General features: G+C 36.3%; 1 protein-coding gene across 1 annotated transcript; it reads left to right on the top strand.

Moving 5' to 3' along the window:
• The first annotated feature begins 2,868 nt into the window (after window positions 1-2,868).
• gpr83 (G protein-coupled receptor 83) lies at window positions 2,869-10,446 on the top strand. The gene is made up of 4 exons (XM_051108834.1): window positions 2,869-3,417; window positions 4,735-4,860; window positions 4,997-5,130; window positions 7,388-10,446. Exons 1-4 carry the CDS (start codon window positions 3,100-3,102, stop codon window positions 7,863-7,865), a joined length of 1,056 nt encoding a protein of 351 aa, XP_050964791.1. The 5' UTR covers window positions 2,869-3,099; the 3' UTR covers window positions 7,866-10,446.
• Window positions 10,447-21,196: the final 10,750 nt, after the last annotated feature.

A 21,196-nucleotide genomic window follows, 5' to 3' on the forward strand; every position in this document is an offset into this window, starting at 1 on the left:
TATAAACCCTTTTACTACTGATTACTCTTACTACCGATATGTGAAAAACTGCACATCAGAGTTTAAGAAATGCTTATCCTTTACCAGAGTGCTTGAAACCAAGAATTAATCTTGCATCACATTTGATGGGTAACCTTCGTCACAGATAATGCACCACACATGTATTACAAAAAAACACAACATTCATTGTTCACTCTTGATTGTTGTTGGATTTCATTTATAACATCAACAGGTTTTTGCCTTAGATGTGTCAAGAGTCTTTCTGAAAACATCCATATTCCTCCAGATGTATTTCTTCAGATCCTATTCTTGCACAAAAGCAAGATTGCATGCCCTTCACAGTCTTTTAAAGACTTTTTGTCGCTGATATTTCTGTTTGCCTGACTGACTCCAATCAAACAGATCAGTAGGTATTGACCCCATAATTCAAGCTAATAATTATCTCTGTATGGCAGAAGAATTACCAGCAATACCCTGTTCTGGTGTATGAGATGACAAAACTGACAAGTGAAATTTAGCATAAACTGCTGTGAAGAAAGAAAACCTTCTAACATCCTGTCATGATGTTGATGTCTAAATAAAGGGTCAGTGCATTACCGTTCAACTTCCAAAGTTTTATCACAGCACCGAAAAATACACGAATCAAAGGATCAAAATGAAGCTAAATAATATTGACAAAAAGGAGTGATATTAAACCAAATATGTCACAATAATATTTTATAATATAGTTATATTATAATTAATTAGATCATTTGATAATGTAATAAAATACTTTTGCATTTAAACACCTTACAATTACAAAAGTAGAGGAAGGAAACAGTAAGAATATACTGATTAATATTCAAAGGTCAAACTCACCCGTTTTTTTATTATCATGGGTGTATAAATACAAAATTAAAGTTTTCATTCAGTGATCTGTACAATAATTAGGCTTTGCAGATTTTTTTGTTCCTTTTTAACTAAATTAATTCTAAATTAATTACATCATACTTTTCCTGCCATCATTTCTGTGTCATTCAGCGCTGGTGAATTTTTTGACAAAGAGGTTCTTGAAACAGGATGTGTATCAAATAGTATTGTACTGTATGTCACTGATGGAAAATGTTACCTCTCAGGAAGTGAGATTCGACAAGAGAACTCAAATTTAAAAAGAAGAACGCTTCAGGTTTCCTCATCATTCTTGCATTTAAGGCACTTACGATGGACGTAAATGGGCCAGGCAATACATAAAATACACTACAGTACATGAAAATTATAGTAAAATGCAAGCATAAGTGTTAATAAGAATTTAGTGTAATAAATCACTACTAGCCTTATCAGTGTGAAGCTATATTAAATATTTAAACATCCCTGATAGCACACATACACTGCCCTCCAGAAGTTTGGAAATGCCCTAGAAAAGTGGGGTTTTGGACAATATTGGCATGAATCCTTTTTAGTTTGTGATCATTTTGCACTGATAACGGAAAAAACACAAACTACGGAAACATATTTTATTACATAAACAGTTTATACATAGAAAAAACTTAAATTTTCGATTCATCAAAATATCCACCATTAGCAGCTATTACAGCTCTGCAAAATCTGGGCCTAAATTCATTGTATTCTAAACTTAACTGGCAATCAATTGTTGAAGCTATTAAGGTGTCCTGACCCAAAAATCTTTTAAAAACCTGGGCCAAGTTTAAACCAGTAACCAGGCATCACAGCTGGCAAAGGGGCATGTCTGACTTTGACATGTATATATTTCCATTATTATGTAATCAAAATGAAAATTATTATTGCTGGTCTTCAATGATAATGTCAAGTTACTTCAATGTATTTGCACCAAAAAATGATAGGGACTTACACTGAAAATTGTCCAAAACCACACTTTGCCAGAGGTGTTTCCAAACTTTTGGAGGGCAGTGTACATTACGGAGACGTCTATTTGACATCTGCATTTACATTTGCAAGACGTATTTGTTTAAAAGTGTTTGCTCATCTGCAATACGTCTATAGGACATTTCCTATTCGATGTCAAATAGACATTTATTGGATGTATTTAAGATGTTTATGATTTAGAATGTATGTAAATCTGACATCTTACAGACGTCTGTCAGATGCTTGCACACTGCAGATGATTTCCAGATAGGGGTGTAGCGATTTATACGTTTTCTCGATGCATCGATTAGGCTACAAAACCTGACAATGCACATCATCGATCTTGAAACATGGATTTTTGAATCGTGAATCGTTGATTTCAGCCAGTAATCGATTTAAAACACCAAGAATCGAATGAAGCACGATTTCTATAGCGATTCAGTGATTTCAAACATATACATATTTGTGATGAAGTAGATATTCTTCGCTGGGTACAGCATGCACACACACACTTACACTTATAAGGCAATATCCACACTTAATTAAAATTTAATTTGTTCAGTCCATGACAATTTAGACAAATTTACAGTTTAAAATATAGCTGAAACTTCATTCTGACTTAATTTAAGTGATTTGTATTTGGGAGAAATTGTTTCTGATTTTCTTACCATTTTGTCTGACTTTTTATAACCGTTTTGTCTGGTACTGAATTTTTGAATTCTCAGTCTTTCAGAAATTTGCATCTTGTATTGGAACCGCATCTTCATGAACACACACACACAGAAACACACATTTCAGCAGTTTATGTGTGTACAATGCAATAGACCGTTTGCATAATTAGCCACCAGTTGCTGCACAGTGTGTATTGGTTGCTTCGCTGTCTGATATCAGACAAGACATTACTGCTTATTGATTATTGATTGCTGGGTGCCTCTGAGTACCACTGCTGAGAAGTGGTAATGATGCGCGCAGTGTGGATAGTGTGTGTGTGTGTGTGTGTGTGTGTGTGTGTGTGTGTGAAGTGGCAGTGCTTAGAGGGAAGACTGTGATTATGATCATACCAGAGGTTGAGACGAATCACTAATAACTGTGGCTATCGTCCAATCCGCTTCACTTGACGCTGCGCTCCCAGCGTTTGGCTCGCAGAAGGCTGACTCGAACAGCACCAAACTGTCCGAAAGTGGATCAGAACTGCGCTTTGGTGTTTTTTGACACTGCACCCGCAACCTCGCTACGATGACATTCAGAAACAGCTCCTTGGATTTATTCTCGCAGTTTTATATCTTGCAGAATTTCTCCATGTATTTTAATTTCTCTTTGGACGCGATGTACGACAGAGGAGCGAATTACGAGTCTGAATCCCACAGACCGACCATCAGAGCGCTGCTGGTCGTCGCATATTCCGTTATTATCATCATCTCGCTGTTCGGAAACGTGGTGGTTTGTCACGTTGTTATTAAGAATAAACGGATGCACTCAGTGACAAGTTTGTTCATCATGAATTTAGCCATTGCTGACATTCTTATAACTCTCCTCAACACGCCGTTTACACTGGTAAGTTTACTCTAGTTTCACTTAAAAATATATTTGTTTTTCTTGAAATAAAAAAGGCTGTTATAGTTTTACTCTTGCTGCTTTTTATGCCATTCAAAATCTAGAGAATTTTGTAATTGGGTCAATCGCTCATTGTCTTTATTTTGATTTATTAAAAATACATTAAACAATACAATTAATACAAAAGAGTAGTCCTTTTCAATGAAAAATAGGAGTCATTGTGATATGAATAAAGTTAATGAGTAATTGTCCTTAGAATGGAAAAAAATAAATAAATAAATAAATAAATAAAGGTTGAAATTGTATATGCTATAGCTCATATGAAAAAAGTATTATAGCCTAAGTAGTTCATTCATTATATTATCATTTATTGTCATTGAAAAACTGTATTTAAAAAGACAGTGTGGACTGACCATCATGCAGGAGACCATTATATATTATGTATTTATTATATATTTTTAATGATAATTGTTTGTTCAGTTCAAATGTACCTAAATTTATTTTATTTTTAATGATAAATGATAAAGTTTGTTGTACATTAGTGTGTATATGGTTTAAGTAAACTATTTTAATAATTTCTTTACTTGATTTTTATGCCGCTTGACATTTTTGGACTAGAAGCACATTAAAAACATAAATCATGAATACATGTTTAAAATTTGATACATGGCATTTAAACAAGATTTTTAAAATATTACTCTGTGTTATCCTTTTGGGAATTCTTATTTGTTATTGAGAGTTTTATTATATCAATCATTTTTATAATCAGTGTATTTAGTCTACTGAGCATTTGTATAGAAGTATTGGTAAGGCCTTGGTATGATTATGATGATAATTGCTCTTGTGTGTGTGTACTTGTTTTTGCTACATTGTGGGGACCAAATGTCCCCACAAGGATAGTAAAACCTGAAATTTTTGACATTGTGGGGACCGGCCTGCGGTCCCCACAATGTTAAAAAAAATTATTCAAAATAGTAAATGATGTTTATCTGAAACTGCAACGATGCAAACATGTTTTCTGTGAGGGCTAGGTTTAGGGTTAGGGTTGGGTTAGGGGATAGACAATATTGTTTTGTCAGTATAAAAACTATAGAAGTCTATGGAAAGTCCCCACAATTCACAAAAACAAACACGTGTGTGTGTGTGTGTGCATGGCCACACACGCTTGTTATCTCTATTAATTTGTTAGTAATGATATTACAGAGGAGGTGCATGATTCATCTCTCTGTGAGTGTGTAGGGGTGAGCTTGTGCGTGCTTTTTAATGCTTACATGCATCTTGATCCAAGGCCACTCTTTTGCATATGTGTTCTTACAGGTTCGGTTTGTTTACAGCACATGGGTGTTTGGAAAGGCAATGTGCCATGTGAGCCGCTTTGCACAGTATTGTTCTGTTCATGTCTCTGTTCTTACACTGGTCGCTATTGCTATCGATAGACACCAGGTAAGTGTTCTCACAAACATCTTAACATTGAAACCTTTAGAGTGAATAGCTTTTTCATACTCTTATTTAAACTTTCTGAATCAGTGTGTGCCAGTCTGCTGACCAGTCATGATTGGTGATTGTTGATGTCCAACAGGTGGTGATGCATCCAATGAAACAGAGGATGTCTCGGCTTCAGGGCATAGCCTGGATTGGTGTTATCTGGGTCATGGGGTCATGCTTCTCTCTACCTCATGCCATCTACCAGAAACTGCTGCGCTTTGAATTTGTGTATGATCTTTCTTTCTTTTTCTTATTGATAATGAAAATCAAGTAAAAATGATCAACATTTTCGGCGCCGATAGTCTTGTGGGCAGTGCGCCGACATGTAGTGCCGCTGCGCACTGGGCGTCCCGAGTTTGAATCCCAGCTCGTGGACCTTTCCCGATCCCACCCCCTCTCTCTCTCCCACTTCGTTTCCTGTCATTGCTATACTGCCCTATCAAAAATAAATGGCAAAAAAAAAGAGATCAACATTATTGTTATCTGATAACATCATCATGAGAACATTTTGTTCTCAGTGCGGGTGCACAAGAAACTCAATTAAATTCTAAAAGGATTGAAAAGCAGAGAGAGCGCTTTGTGTCTAGTGAAGCCTCCCATTGTATTTAATATGTCACTCCCAATTGTACCTTCTAGATCTGAGCTTGAAAATGCAATTCATTTTAACACTGATCTTAAATTATTTTACATGAAATGTTAAAAAAATAAAAACTGCTTTTCTTTTCGAAAATCAAAATTATAATCCACAATAATCCACATGACTCCAGTCCATTATTTATATATATATATGCTTATATGTAAACAGGGCAAAACAGTTATAAACAAATATGTTTGTGGATTTTGATGTGAGAGGACATCATGGATAGATCTATATTAATGATGAAGCATTATATTGGATTATGGTCTGGTATTTTGGCCAGAAGTTAAAATGCCTTAAAGGCATAGTACACCCAAAAATGAAAACTACCTCATGATTTACTCTCCCTCAAGCCATCCTAGGTGTATATAGACTGTGTATACACTTTCTTCAGTCACACTTTATTTTAAGGACCAATTCTTAATATTAACAAAACATTAACTATGACTTTGCTTAAAAAAAAACCTCCTAATTTGCTGCTTATTAATAGTTAGTAAGGTAGTTATTAAGTTTAGGTATTGGGTAGGGTTAGGGATGTAGAATATGGTCATGCAGAATATGTGTCTTATAAGTGCTAGTAAATGGCCAGTATGTTAATAATAGGCATGCTAGTAAGCAGCTAGTTAATAGTGAGAATTGGACTCTATACTAAAGTGCTACCTTTTCTTCCGTCAGACAAATACAATCAGAGTTATGTTTAAAAATGTCCAAGCCTTATAATGGCAGTGAATGGGTGCTGAGATTTTGAAGTCCAATAAAGTTCATCCATTCATCATAACAAGTACTCCACATGACTCCAAATGTGCATAGGATAGTTAGTGGAACCTATAGAGATCATGGTTTATAAAGTTTTAAATATGGACATTTTTCTTACACAAATGCATTGATTTACTTCAGAAGGCCTTTATTAACCCCTCAGGGCCATGTGGATTACTTTTTATGATGGATGGATGCACTTTATTGGACTTCTCAACATCCATTCACTGCCAAGTAAACCTTGGAAGAGCCAGGACATTTCTTAAAATAACTCAGATTGTATTCGTCTGAAAGAAGAAAGCCATATATACCCAGGATCACTTCCAGAACGACAATTTACAGATAATGTACTTACCCCGTAGTCATCCGAGATGTTCATGCCTTTCTTTCTTTAATCGTAAAGAAATTATGTTTTTTTGAGGAAAACATTTCAGGAATTATCTCCATATATCCACTATATTTAGATAATTTTCCTCAAAAAGCATAATTTCTTTACGATTAAAGAAAGAAAGGCATCTTTCAGTGGTACCCGCGAGTTTAAACGTTCAAAATGCTATTTGAATGCAGCTTTAAACGGCTCTAAACGATCCCAGCAGAAGAATAAGGGTCTTATCTAAAAAAAAAAAAAAAAAGATGTATATACTTTTAAACCTCAAATGCTCGTCTTCTCTAGCTCTGCCATGCGCATGCGTACTCTGTGTAATCTGGGTCAATACAGTTAGGGTATGCGGAAAAACTCCCATCTCATTTTCTCCTTATTTTAATCATCCTGCATTGCTGCAGAAGTACAAAGTGAACATGCAATGAAGGTCAATCGGCCTTTACAAAAAAAATGTAAAACAGCGATGTAAGACTATTTTGAAGTTGAAGTTTTTCGACATACCCTAACTGTAATCATTATCATTGGATGTCATTCTAACAGCACCCATTCACTGCAGAGAATTCATTTGTCAGCAAGTGATGTAATACTAAATGTCTGTTTTGATAAAGAAACAAAATTATCTTGGAATTCCTGAGAGTGGGTCAATTTTTGGGTGAACCGACACTAACAATAGTGTGACGTTAAAAGATTTCTCTTCTTGTCTCTTTTAGCAATAACAGAGTACGGATGGTATGTCTGCCCAGCTTTCCTCATCCCTCTGATCTCTTCTGGAAGTATCTGGATCTTGCCACCTTTGTCCTGCTCTACGTATTGCCTTTAGCAATTATCTCCTTATCATACCTTGTGGTGGCCAAGAAGGTCTGGTTCCGGAATACTGTCGGTGATGTCACGCTGGCTCAGTCTGCCGCTCACCGCAGAAGGAAGAAGACAACTTTGAAAATGTTAATTGCAGTGGTGGCCGTGTTTGCAGTCTGCTGGTTTCCGCTAAACTGTTACGTCGTTCTGCTGTCAAGTAAAGTGATCCAGGCTAACAATGCCCTGTACTTCACGTTCCACTGGCTGGCCATGAGCTCAACCTGCTACAACCCCTTTATATACTGCTGGCTCAATCACAGTTTCCGTGCGGAACTCAGAGCCCTGCCTGTAATTGGCCGTATAGCCAAGGGCAATGCCATCCAGCAATCCTAAGGAAGCACCCAATATTTTACCATTCTAATTTTTATTTTAATATTCTATTGTTTTTATACATACATTTTCACATATGGAAGCACTGTAGCAGATCATCCCGCTAACCTCCCATCTTTGTGGTTTCTCTTTTTCATCCCACCCACAGCTCACGTTTAGTCCTCTTCATCCTATTGTAAATGACACCTCAACCCATGTCCTTAAAAAGTGTTGCCATGGAAGAGATAATGTAAAAAAAGAGAGGTATAAGATGTTAAAATAGAAACTATGTTTTTTAAAGAAAAAACAATTCCTCTGATGGCTAGAAAATCAAATACACTACATGACTTTTCAAATCTAAACAGATCTGAAAACACTATTCATCATAAACAACTGAGGATCAAACACTACCAGACTTTCAAACACTACCAGACTTTCAAGTTGTTCTGAACACAACAAACTCACATAGAAATATGCTCCTTATTGCTTTGAGACATGACAAATGAAAACAATATGTGGTCCACAATCAGCTCAGAATATCAAGCTTGTTTGATATCCTGACTGATGGAATCATAGTCTGAAGCTAAAAAATAACAATAATCAGTGCCTGTCATACACTACATGATTTTCTGTGAGATCTGTCAAATCCAACCACATAAAATCAGCAGATTGTCTATGACTTTTGCCAAAATGCTTTGACTCATCCAGACTGTAAATTGGCGCAGAAGTTGTGTAATGCATTTCAGCCTTTTTGGCATTTTAATAGCACCACATCACAAACAAAATCACATAAAAATGAGCACAATACACAAGATACTTATTCTGGTTTCAGGTTGAGGTTGTTAGGCTAATTTATGATATTTGACAGCTATTATTTATTTATTTTCATATTTTGACATTGCACTAGAATAAGTTCAGATCAGGGTCTTGTTTATTTGTTTTATTTATGAATGTGTTTTTATAACGCATTAGACACTGTATTAAATGTATGGATATTGTTACAGTCAATAGATAATGTTTACAGTATTTTTAGATGTTACTGGTGTCAAATATAGGTATATAGCAAAATTAATTGCTGTTTCATGCAACTGTATCCCTCTGAGCGGCTGATAATAATGAGTTTTTTGGGCTGTTATAAGGGTAAAGTTTATTATATACAAAGCTTCAGATGCTGTTTTTAACAGCTACTAAAGCATGCTCCCTTCTGGACCAACCAATCTGGGCTCTTTTTTATACACTGCTACCTGCTTTAATATAGACTGTAAAATTATTGGGTGGCCAGGTCTCAGGTTTGAGCTCACGTTCATTCTTGTACCATCAAGTATGAATGAACTGAACTCCCACACATAGCACATTCAGAGAGCATGAATAACTGTGATCAGTTTGACCACTAGCCTAGTCAGTGGTTTTTGCATTTTATGACATGCAATGGACCAAGTCTTAAAACTGTGCAAAAAACATTTCTGAGGTTCTTTTTATGTGCATATGCAAAGAATAAAGCAGCCCTAAATAAAAAAATATAAATATATCAAATTGTTATTTAGACCAGGTGTTAATGTACTGTACTATACAAATACGATGCAAATACAGAAACGGGGGTGAACAGAAGGTAACTGGCTCGGTTCCTACAGATGTTGTGCCCTTGAGCAAGGCACTTAACCCTAAAGTTGCTCCAGGGGATGGTCCTTATAATGTGCAATTTATATTGCTTTGGCTAAAATTACCTGCTGAATTGCTACTTGCTTGCTAATAGCACAGGCAGCCATCTGGGGCAATATTTACAAAATGATTACTTGCCTAATTGCAGTTACATTCCAATCTGGGGTAAAATGGGGGAAATGATTTGCACAGGACATACCATGATAGGATTGTAGAAGTACTACCTAATAAACTTGCACCTTTGAATCAGAAGGGTACTTTTCTGATCACTACGCAATGTACTCTTATGGCGCTATTTTTGTGCATTGCATGACATAAGTTTACGTCAGTTTCTGTTCTGAATTTGTAAAAGATCTTACAAATTCCTTCCTAAAATCCCAAAATATCTGATATTTAATTACCTCAGCAGCACCACCAATTATGTGGTGCCATAGCAACAAAAGCCATGATTTCAGTGTATTCAGTGAGTCTGTGGGGTGTTTGTCAAAGTATGAGAATAAGAACTAACGAGATATTAACACATTAAAACAAAGAAAACAAAACTGCTATTATCTTAATAGTGTCTAATTTCAAAATCGACCGCATTTTTGGAGCACAAAATTAAATAACATAAGTAGGACATGTTTTTGTAGCACAAATGCTAATATCCAAATGGACATTTAACCAGATATCAAGGCTGGCCGTAATTTCAAGTGATCTACTGTGATTTTAAAAGGCTCAAAGGCAAGTTGAAGATGGTGGAGGATGACCTCATCCAAACCCTGATGTATTCATACATATCAAAATATAAAGACAAACATTTGGTTGAATGTATTTAAACAACCACCATTGTGTATCAAAAGAGTATTATACTGTATATACTAAATGTGACGCTTTTGCTTTTTAATGTAGATACTGTGCTCTGGGAAAAGTTTGTAAAAAAAAAAAAAAAACAGCTTTCTAATAATCTCTTTGACATCCAATTATGCTGACATCTTAAAATACACCAAAAGCACATTTACTCCGAATGAGATTTGTCAAGCCTGTCAGATTGTGGCATTGTGTCAGGACCAAGCTAACTGTCTAACCGAGGTGACGCAGAGGAGACTTCTGTTGTATTGGATCATCCTTATAGGATACTGTTGCCCAGTGGGTGGGTGTTTTGCTTTGAACTACTGCAAAAAGAGAATTTTACATATACCATTAAATAGAACAACCAAATGTATTGTTGGACAGTTATTTTTGATGTGTTAAATCCCTCTGTGTTGCCATTTAATCTTGTGTGATGCTTGTGTGTGTGTGTGGGACGGTGTTTGCCCACGGCTTGCCGTGTGTGAGATACAAACATCCATCTGGATTTTCACAGTTCTGCGAGAATGAATTTCACAATCTGATTTCCCAGTTGCAGTGGGAATTATTTGCAGCTTTAAGTGTTTTGTGTCTATAGTTGTGAAGCTCTTATTGGTCTTAAATTATAAAGATGGCGCTCAGCTTGTGCCTGTTTCCTCTGTGCCTGTCAATTCAATGTTATGTATATCTTGATACAAAATGATACATTCATTTGAAAATGTCAATATTTTAAAGTATTAGTTCCATGTTTTTTTTTTTCATACATGATATATTTTGATGTGTGTCCTGTTGGTGATTTATCAGCAGTTCTTATTTGAAGGAGCTTCACAAACAGCTGTAATAACTCACACAACATTGTTTCCATGGATTCATTAAAAAGCCAAACAAGTGTAGGATGTGAAGTAACAAAGCCCAAATGTTTTGAGTGGATAACCATCTGCATTAGAGTTTGATCATTTTTTTAATAATTATGACAAAAAGCCTGTATTTTCTGTGTGGTTGTCATTTAAATAAATGATTAAAAACTTTTATACAGGTGGTCTTTCTATCTGTAAATATGTTTTGCCATGTGATTTACATTTGTTTCACTGCTGGTAGCAAAACACGGTGTGATTATTTATTTATAGGCGGTGTTTGGATTTAGACTAGTCAAGTTTGTCCTGTAAGTGTGTGCATGTGTGTTTGTTTGTGGATGTGGGCGAATATTTCTCTATATGGCATTACTAAATAGTGAGTGGAAACAAAAACTTTTTAAATATAAAATGCAGACTGCAGCAGATGTGGAAAATTATTGTCTATGTCAGTTTCTGTGGAGAATATATCAGTCTATCAAGGTTAGTGCGCCGATATACAGCGCAGCTGCGCTCATGGCGAACCGAGTTCGATTCCCGTCTCGAGGTCCTTTGCCGATCCCGCTCCACTCTCTACACCTAATACTTTCCTATCATTTCTCCACTGTCCTATCTGACTAATAAAGTAACAAAAGCCCAAATATATATAAAAAAGCTGTTGAACTGTTCAATTGTATAAGATTGATGGATTTATTTGTTGAGAAAATGCACATTATTTACTAAGATAAAAACAGAAAAGAACATATTTAAATGTGAAGATGTTTTGGAGAATCTGAGCATAGCAGCAGACAGAATACAGGATTTGTTTACATCATAAGTGAAATGGGGTCAATATGTCCGCGCACATGCAGTTGTAACAGCAGTTAGAAACATTAAATAATTATTTCTGAATGAGATGATGTCATTATTGGAGCTCCAATTGTGCTAACAATTTGTGTTGCTTGTTCAGTTTTCTTAATTAAAATGAACTAATTTAACAGCTATTATAAAAAGATAATTTATTAATTCATTGTGTTTGTAATTCACTTACATTGATAAAACAGACATTTATAAAGATTCTATGTAAACTGCTGTGCTGTGCAATCATTTGTTTAGAACTGTTCTTGGCTTGTTTAAAGGGGTCATCGGATGCAAACTTTACTTTTTCATGTTGTTTGAACATTAATGTGTGTTGGCAGTGTATGTACAAATCTACCCTATAATGATAAAAATCCATGCAGTGGTTTTTAATTAGTCTGTAAAAATAATATCCCCTTTTTCAAATCGAGCCATTCTCAGATGCCTGTCGTTGTGCGTTGAGCGATTGAGGTGTTGTGTTGCTGGATGTAATAATGGACATAGTGGTCGTCATAATATATGTTTTTTTTTTTTTTTTATGAATCTCTGCAATCACCCTTCCTAATAACGTGCTAGTTAGCAAGTTTCGTGGCTAAACATGCTAAATGCGGCTAAGGTAAACAATCTCTCAGAGCAGAGTAGAGAGGGGTGGGGCGCGCAGAGCTCATTTGCATTTGAACAATCCCTCAGAATGGGATGATTTTTGCAGAGCTCATTTTGACAAGGTAAAAAGGGTGTTGTTTTACACAACCACTGAGAATTTTTAACCAAAGTATATTATAGACTTTTCATTAAGACCCTAAAGAATCATATAAACTTGTGGAAAATTGACATCCGACGACCCCTTTAAAGGATAACTCCACTTCCAGAACAATTTACAAATAATTTAATTTACTCACCCCCTTGTCATCCAAGATGTTCATGTCTTTCTTTCTTCAGTCGTAAAGAAATTATGTTTTTTGAGGAAAACATTTTTAGCATTTTTCTCCATATAATGGACTGATGGTGCCCGATTTGGAACTGCCAAAATGCAGTTTAATTGTGGCTTCAAACGATCCCAGATGCGGTTGTAAACTATCCCAGCCAAGAAAGAAGGGTCTTATCTAGCGTAACGACCAGTTATTTTAATAAAAAGAATACAAATATATATACTTTTTAATGCCAAATGATCGTGTGCTTTGACTGTTTTTGTTCCGGTTCATGACAGTTAGGGTATGTCGAAAAACTCCCATCTCATGTTCTCCTTCAACTTCGAAATCGTCCTATATTGCTGTTTTATCTTTTTTGTTAAGGGTGTTTGATTTTCTTTGCATGTTCACGTTGCAAAGACTGGGCCGGTACTTCTGCAGCGATGTAGGATGATTTTGAAATGATTTTTGAAGTTGAGGGAGAAAATACGGTCAGATTTTTTCGACATACCCTAACTGTCTTGAGTCAGAATACACAGAGTTCATGGAGAGAAAGGCAAGAAGAGCATTTGAGATTAAAAAGTATTTAAATTGTATTATTTTAACGAAAATAACTGATTGTTTCACTAGATAAGACCCTTCTTCCTCGGCTGGGATCGTTTACAGCCGCATTTAAACTACCTTTTGGAAAATGTTTTCCTCAAAAAACATAAACATCTTGGATGACAAGGGGGTGCGTGAGTACATTATATGTGAATCTTTGTTTTGGAAGTGGACTTCTCCTTTAAGAGCTGACCAGATCCGATATACAGTACCACATGTGTTTTCTTTCTCAGCTGCTTTCAATTAAGACCTAAATTACTGTGTTTACGAGACATTTTGACGCATGCAAGTGTGTGTATTTAACGCCTATAACGCGGCAAAAATAACTCTGTTCAATACTCACGCATTCCATGAGCATTCTATCTTCAGACAGACTCTTTCAATGTTTGTTTATCTTTCAAACCACAATGTTTAAAAACGCGTGCAAACAATATGTTTTCGTGACCACGTAGCACAACAACATCACATGAACCTGTAACCGCGATAGTCCAAAATCTCTACCGGTTACAAGACATTAACAGATGGACTGGCATTGTGTTGATTACTTGTGGAATATTGTGATGCTTTTAGCAGCTGTTAGACTCTCATGGACTCGCACCCATTCACTGTAGAGGATCCATCCTGACGCAATTACGTGTCATCTCCAACTGCTGGTTTTATCTGCGCCTTAAATTCAATAACTTCTACTATATCATGCCTTGAGAGTATCAGAGTGTTACTGAGTGAATACATTTGTAAAACCACTGAAATTTCCTCCATTTTTTTCCTTTGGCAATTTTCTCCTCTGTATCCTACACAGCTCAGTCTGGCTTCTGGCCCCTCAGACGGCAGTCACAAAGCAATGCCTAAGGAGGTTTTTTAAGAGTGATCTAAAAGCAGTCCTGTTTTTTGATCATTGGTCAGCAGAGATGTCAAGGTCCTTGGAGTTTGTTGGTATTATTAAGCATGTAAAGAGCTTAGAAAGTGACTCATCAGTTTGCTATAAGATGTAAATGTTCTAGGCTTTTTACTTATTTTATAAGGTTGCATAAGATGCAATCACAGAAGATATTTTTTATAAAAGCACCAAAATCTGTTCACATTGCTTTGAGCAAGTGGTACTTAAATTTTATGAAACAATATAATCTTTTTTTCTATAAAGAATTATTTTAACATTCTATTTTATAACCTCCAATAACAAAAACAACATCCTTATAAAAGAGTAGCTCTTCACTGTTAATTACTCATGCGAGAAGGACAACGTGTTTTGAAGTGTGTACTTCAAAATGTTCTTCAGTTAAACAAGATTTCTGTTTCTGGGCTCGTTGGGAGGGGTGCGGTTCCCCTTGGTAGAATTTACAAGAGCCCTTGGAGGAGATCATTGTAACCCTGTGTACATCATACAGTACATAACCTTACATTTATGCCAATTTATGCTCTAGTAGCCAAGATGAGAGCAACAAAAATAAACATCAAATGACCTTGCATGTGTCATGCAAATTAGACCATTCAGAAGAAAAAAACATTTGCCAATGATAATTTGAAGAGTAATTCAGCCATTTAAATGTAACCTGTCAATATTCTTAGAGCAAATCTCATTGTACGGTATGGTGAGGCACAAAGACAAACACACCTGAAATTTGCTAACGGACATAATCAAAATACATGAGCCAAAAACTTTTTTTAATTTGTTAAAGGTATAAGTATTTATTTATTAATTTATTTGTTACAGCAGAAAAGGTTGTGCTGGGAGTTCTCTTATACCATCCATAAATCTCTTATACAGTACAATCCATATGTGCAGAAACAAAAAATATCAAAGATATGTTAATATTAGGGCTGTCAGTTTAACACGTTAACTTAATTAATTAGTTTAAATAATAATAATAATAATAATAATGCATTTAAAATATTTTAACACAGTTAACGATCTGGCCCCACTCCCAGATTTGTGTGTCATCTTATATTTCATAGAGTTGACTGTTGACAAATATGACGCAGGGCAACAACTCCATAAATGCAGTTATGCCCAAAATTCAAGACACTGGTGCAAAAAAATGCCTCTGTGTTTTGTCTCATATATCTCATTATATATATATATATCACATATCACATGATATCACATGGGCAGCAAGAGCAATATGACATGAGTGCTGATTTTGTCCCGATCTATCACAAGCTTAAATGTGATTTTATACAACAGTTCAGTAAATAAGAAGTTGATATTGTGTAATATTTTAAACACAATGTGTTTTTGCTCAATTTTCCAGAGAACATATTACCTTTGATGTCATAGCAGAATTGTTGCGCGTTTCCAAGCAACACAGGGGTGTTTAGCTTTTGAATGAATTCGCGTTTTAAACGAATCGTGTGAACCATTGAGTCAAACGTCCATTCATAAAGAGAGCCGTTTAGTTCATACCTGAATGAATCAGCCGTTTGAATGATTCGAATGAATGACTTATAAAGACATTTACCGCCACCTGCTGGCAGATTTAGTTTCTCATTTAGAGTATCATTTCAATAAAAAAAAAATAAAATAATACAAATAAAAACATTAAAGGGATAGTTCAACCAAAAAATTTAAATTTAGTCATCGTTTGCTCACTGTCATGTCATTTCAAACCTTTCTTTTGTGGAATATGAAAGAATTTTAAAAACTGTTGGTAACAAAGCCATTTTGGTTACCAATGACTTTCATTGTATCAACAAAAAAATAGAGATGTTTCTCAAATGATCTTCTTTTATGTTACATCGTTTACAATAAGCCGTTGCAGCCTGAATGTTTGTGTAATACATTTTGTGTTGCATCAAATTAAATATTTCTTTCTATAGCTACAATTGGTAATGTCTACTTGATACTTTCTCAGTTAACACATATAGCTTTAAAAAATCTTTTTTGGGTATTTTCACAGTCAAATAAATTTTGTGATTCATTAGATTAATTAAACAAAACATCATGCAATTAATTAAACTAAAAAATTTTACCGACTGACAGCCCTAGTTATTATTAATGAAAAATAATAACATGGGCCAAAATGCTTAAATGTGAATGTCCTAAATGCAGAAGAAACTTGTTTTTGTGACTCATCTAACCCCAAAATAATACAGCTTCTAAATTACAGAGAAAAAACAAATGACTCACTGTGAAAGAACATTACCTCTGAGAAATCAGAAAAACATTATTAACTTGTTCCATATTGTCCATTTTATGTTTTTTGGGAGTTTTAAATTTTTGGCACTGACTGAAATGAGTGATCGAAAAGCTTCAAAAATGCTTATTATTTATTATTTCTTTGTTATATAGAATTATTAGATAGCTTTATTGGACAAATTTACATTGTTTACATCATGTTACACCACAAACCCAAAACTACAGACAACCTGCCTGTAGATCATCATACAGCCTGTAATCTGATTTGTCACTTACAAGGCAGTCAACGACAGCAATTCCAAAACCATTTCAACAAGCTCTTTGTACAAGCATTTTTGCCTATCAGGAAAAAAACAGACGCGATAAATAAACATCAGTTCACATACACTGATAAACAGTTCAATCTACATCACATCAGCGTTTAACAAGATGATGGTGTAATTTTGATTCAGCTTTCAGAGACCTAAATAGCAGAAGGGTAAGCACAATCATATTCATTTACATGAAAATTTAGCTTCAGTTTTCTCAGACGCTGGATGAAAACACAGTTAACAAGAAGAAAAGGGTACACTATAAATAGTTGTCCACACAGACCACTTAAAGTAAACAGCATTGATTTGCAGATGGCTGTATACACAAGATATGATTAGCTCCAAAAATTGAAAGACCAGAGCATAAACCAGAAAAATGAGACAGGTGAAAATATATTTGATGTGAAACGTGTGAGATGTGAAACCATCAAAGATCAAAGGCTAGACAATAATTACAAACATAGCACCAGTAGCATGATGTCTAATCTTATGACCAAAATAATACTAAAAAAACAGGCAATTACTCTATTCTGAATTTAACACATACGCATTAAGTATATAATAATGGTAATTAGTGATGATGCTTTTCACAGAGGCTTTTATATTACATACAAAACAAAAGCACTTAGGTGTTCAAGCAGTGATGTGAAGAGGGTGTTAAAAGAAATCAGCATGGGGTCTTTTGTGGTCAGGTTGCAGGTAATAGTACAAATCTAACCGAGCAGACTGTCCCTTGAATACATAGGGAGACTGGGGTTAGAAGTAAACAACAAAACCATGCAGGCATTAAAAAAATAAATAAATAAACTATAATTTTATTTTTTTACATTTTAGATGCTTTAACTGTAGCTGTTGCCTCTACTAAGTTGTTTAACAGCAGGAAAGTAAGTAGTTTTATGATATTATGATTTCATTTTATTCAGTTTGGAGCTTCAACATAATCCATGTTTTCTCATTTGCACCTACACTCTAAAAAAAACACTGGGTTAAAAACAACCCAATTTGGAGAAAAAAGAAAAACAGTGCAGTTCCACAATGTACTTAAAGTGCTCTATTTTCATGCACTACCTTTGTATACTAAAAATTATTCTTTAGTACTTCTTAAGATAACGTGCTATTTCAGGACACCATGAGTATGTACTAAAATGGGCTTTTAACATGCTCTGTATTATATTTTAACATATCTCTGTATAAAAAGAAAATTAGTTGCCACTTGTAGTACACTTCAACCCACTAGTGTATGAAAGATGCGTTCATTTGTACTACAAGAGGTAACTAAATAAAACATTTTTAAATACAGAGATAATAGTACATTTTAGTTCATATTCATGGTGTTTCAAAATAGCACATTGGAGTACACTTAGAATACCAATGAATGGGGTTTGCAAAAAGGTCTGACATTGTTTCTGATTCAGTCTGATTAATTCTGAAATTTCATTCCCACACTGAATCGTTTGTAGCGGTTTCACACACAAATTCAGAAACAGGATATAAGACACAAAAAGAGAGCACTGGATATAGAAGATATACAGTATCTAAAGTCCACAATACTTCTATTGTTTGTCAATGATTAAACAGCTCTTTATTGCATAACATAAATAGCAAGCCTAATAAATATTTTTGTGTGCATTGGAAGCTTTTGTAGCTGGTTGTTAAATAGTAAGAATCACTGATATCTCAAAAAGCCATAAGAGCAAAGGGGTGTTTGAAGAAATAAAAGGGCAAAAGAAGAGAAAAAGGAAATAAGTGAAACAGTGGGAAATGTATAATCATAACATCTCCACTGCCTTTTCTCCTCACTGCAGTGAAAAACAAGTGTCATTATGGTCATAGAGGGGTGCTGAAAAGTGCAAAAAAGCCTCGATGCACAGATGATCCAGCTGATTTGAAGTCAATTCGGCCAGGCACAGGTCAATCTGCCTCGCACGAATACACCCTCTCCCCACTGTCATATTCCCTGACCGAGGCACCCCTTAGCATGGATGCACTGGCGCACAGCTGGCCCAGGGATCTATGCAAGTATGCGTTTACCTCAGTGAGTCTCATTGCACAGAGGTAAAGCCGAATTGGCCCAACATGACATGGTTCTTGGACCCCATTCCCTGGTGAATCCCCACCTTCTTTCTCAGGAGCAGGGCACAATCTGGTACCCGCCCCAGGCCTCTGGAATCTCCATTTCTAGACCCTGGATGGGGGGTGGAGGAATTCAGAGGCTTTTCACCTGCAGTGGGGAATTCTATTACTCAGGCCACAGCTCCCTCTATGAGGCAGTTATATGACCTGAAGTGACACTCATGGAGATGTGGCATTAGACCTGTCTCTGCTGTGCCTAGTGCAAGCTCTGTGCATTTATTTAGACTGCACATAGTTTTTAGATTGTCCAAACAGCTCTTCGTTTGCTTTTGAGGACAGCAGAAGGGGAAGGCTGTCTCCAAACAGATAGTCTGCCACTAGATTGCGCATGCAATTCTCATGGCTTACAGCAGGGCTGCCCAGACTCAGTCCTGGAGGGCCGATGTCCTGCAGAGTGTAGCTCCAAAACTCAGGACACCAGCCCTCCAGGACCAAGTTTAGGCACCCCTGGCTTATAGCCTCTGGGCTTACCATGTCCCTTGTAAGTGAGGGCGCACTTGACCAGTGCTTCGTCATCATTGGCAAATTGGCTCCTCTCTAGCAGACATTTGTAGAGCTGCATGCTGGGCTACACCCGATACATTCACTAGATTCTATAATTTGTGAAAGGAGCCAGTTTCATTCAGAGTTCTGGATACTTGTGATGATGTTTTATAAACAAAGTTCGGGAGGAGCACGATCAGATAATCAACCAATTCGGCACAGGTGGAACTCATCCTAACTAACTAGATATGTATATATTAGGGGTGTAACAGTACACAGTTTGGTACGTACCTCTGTTCAGGGGTCACGGTTAGATACCATTTCGGTACAACAGGGAAAAAAAACCAAAAAAAAACCAAATCTACTATGCTTGCTATGCTGAATACATGTATCGTTACACCCCTAGTATATATATAGCCAACTCACCTCTGTCCTACAACAGTTTTCCGACATTCCGACGTTTCCCTCCTCCACCCCAACTCCTCACTCATAATCGATTCCAAGGACAGGCAACGTCGGACCTGGAGTGCCGATGACCTGCAGAGTTTAGTTCCAACTCTAATCAAGCACACCTGAACAATCTAATCAATGTCTATAAGATTACTAGGGGTACAGGCAGGTGAGGTGTTTTCAGGGCTGGAACTAAACTCTGCAGGACGTTGGCACTCCAGGACCGACGTTGCCTATCCCTGGTCTATCCCCATACTGGGGATAGGGGAGTTCCCTGGTATTCCGAGCTCGGAGCCCTCCCTCATGTCAGCACGCCAAATATTCTTACTCTTTGCTCAATCAGATTATATGTAAGGGTGAACTCGTGAAGTGGGTTAGTGCTCCATATGTTGTGACTCCCTATGGCAGTCCACTGCTCAGTTCCTATTAGGACAGGCTCTCCAGCCGCTGGATTTAAGCTTTTCTAAAGAAAGAAAAGGCTCCTGGCTGAGATGGCTTCCACTACTACATGGCAGCTCTTCCAAGAATAGGGAGAAGGAAGAATATACTTCCTGGGTGTTGGAAGGTTGCGAGGATGAGAGGTGCACTTGTTTGTGAGACACTGGTCTGGTCCACCATGGACTCGTAACGCAGTTCAGCAGTTTCAATGTTGAAGTGACTGACTGAAAGGGAACGTCCCAGTTACATATGTTAACCCTCCCTGATGGAGGGAACAAAGATGTTGTGTCACTTATGCCACAACTCTGAACTACCACTGAATGGGTTGAGATGCTTTCTCAACTCCTCAGAACAAAACGAGTGAGCGAATACAGCACTGGCCTATTTATACAGAGAAAACTGAGGCATGGAGAGCTATGCACATTTGCCTTTTCTTATGATGTCAGAGGTGTTTGGGCTTCCAAGTTTGACCCCTAAGGGTTACCATACATAACAGAGACACTTTTGTGCCAGAATACAATTAAAGGACTTGTTTATCTCACTCTGTTTTATTGATTTGAATTATCCTGTGGTTCGCGCTAGAGCTTTCTCATCTAGGCCTCCACATTAAAAAATCATTACATTCATTTCCTTTAATTTGATTTTAAGTTAAGTGAATGACCCTTGGAAACATGAGTAACGTCTTGGATACTCTTCACACTTGTCAAACAAAGTGTGCACT

The sequence above is a fragment of the Labeo rohita genome, chromosome 5 (assembly GCF_022985175.1).
Source record: "Labeo rohita strain BAU-BD-2019 chromosome 5, IGBB_LRoh.1.0, whole genome shotgun sequence".
Taxonomy (NCBI): Eukaryota; Metazoa; Chordata; class Actinopteri; order Cypriniformes; family Cyprinidae; genus Labeo; species Labeo rohita.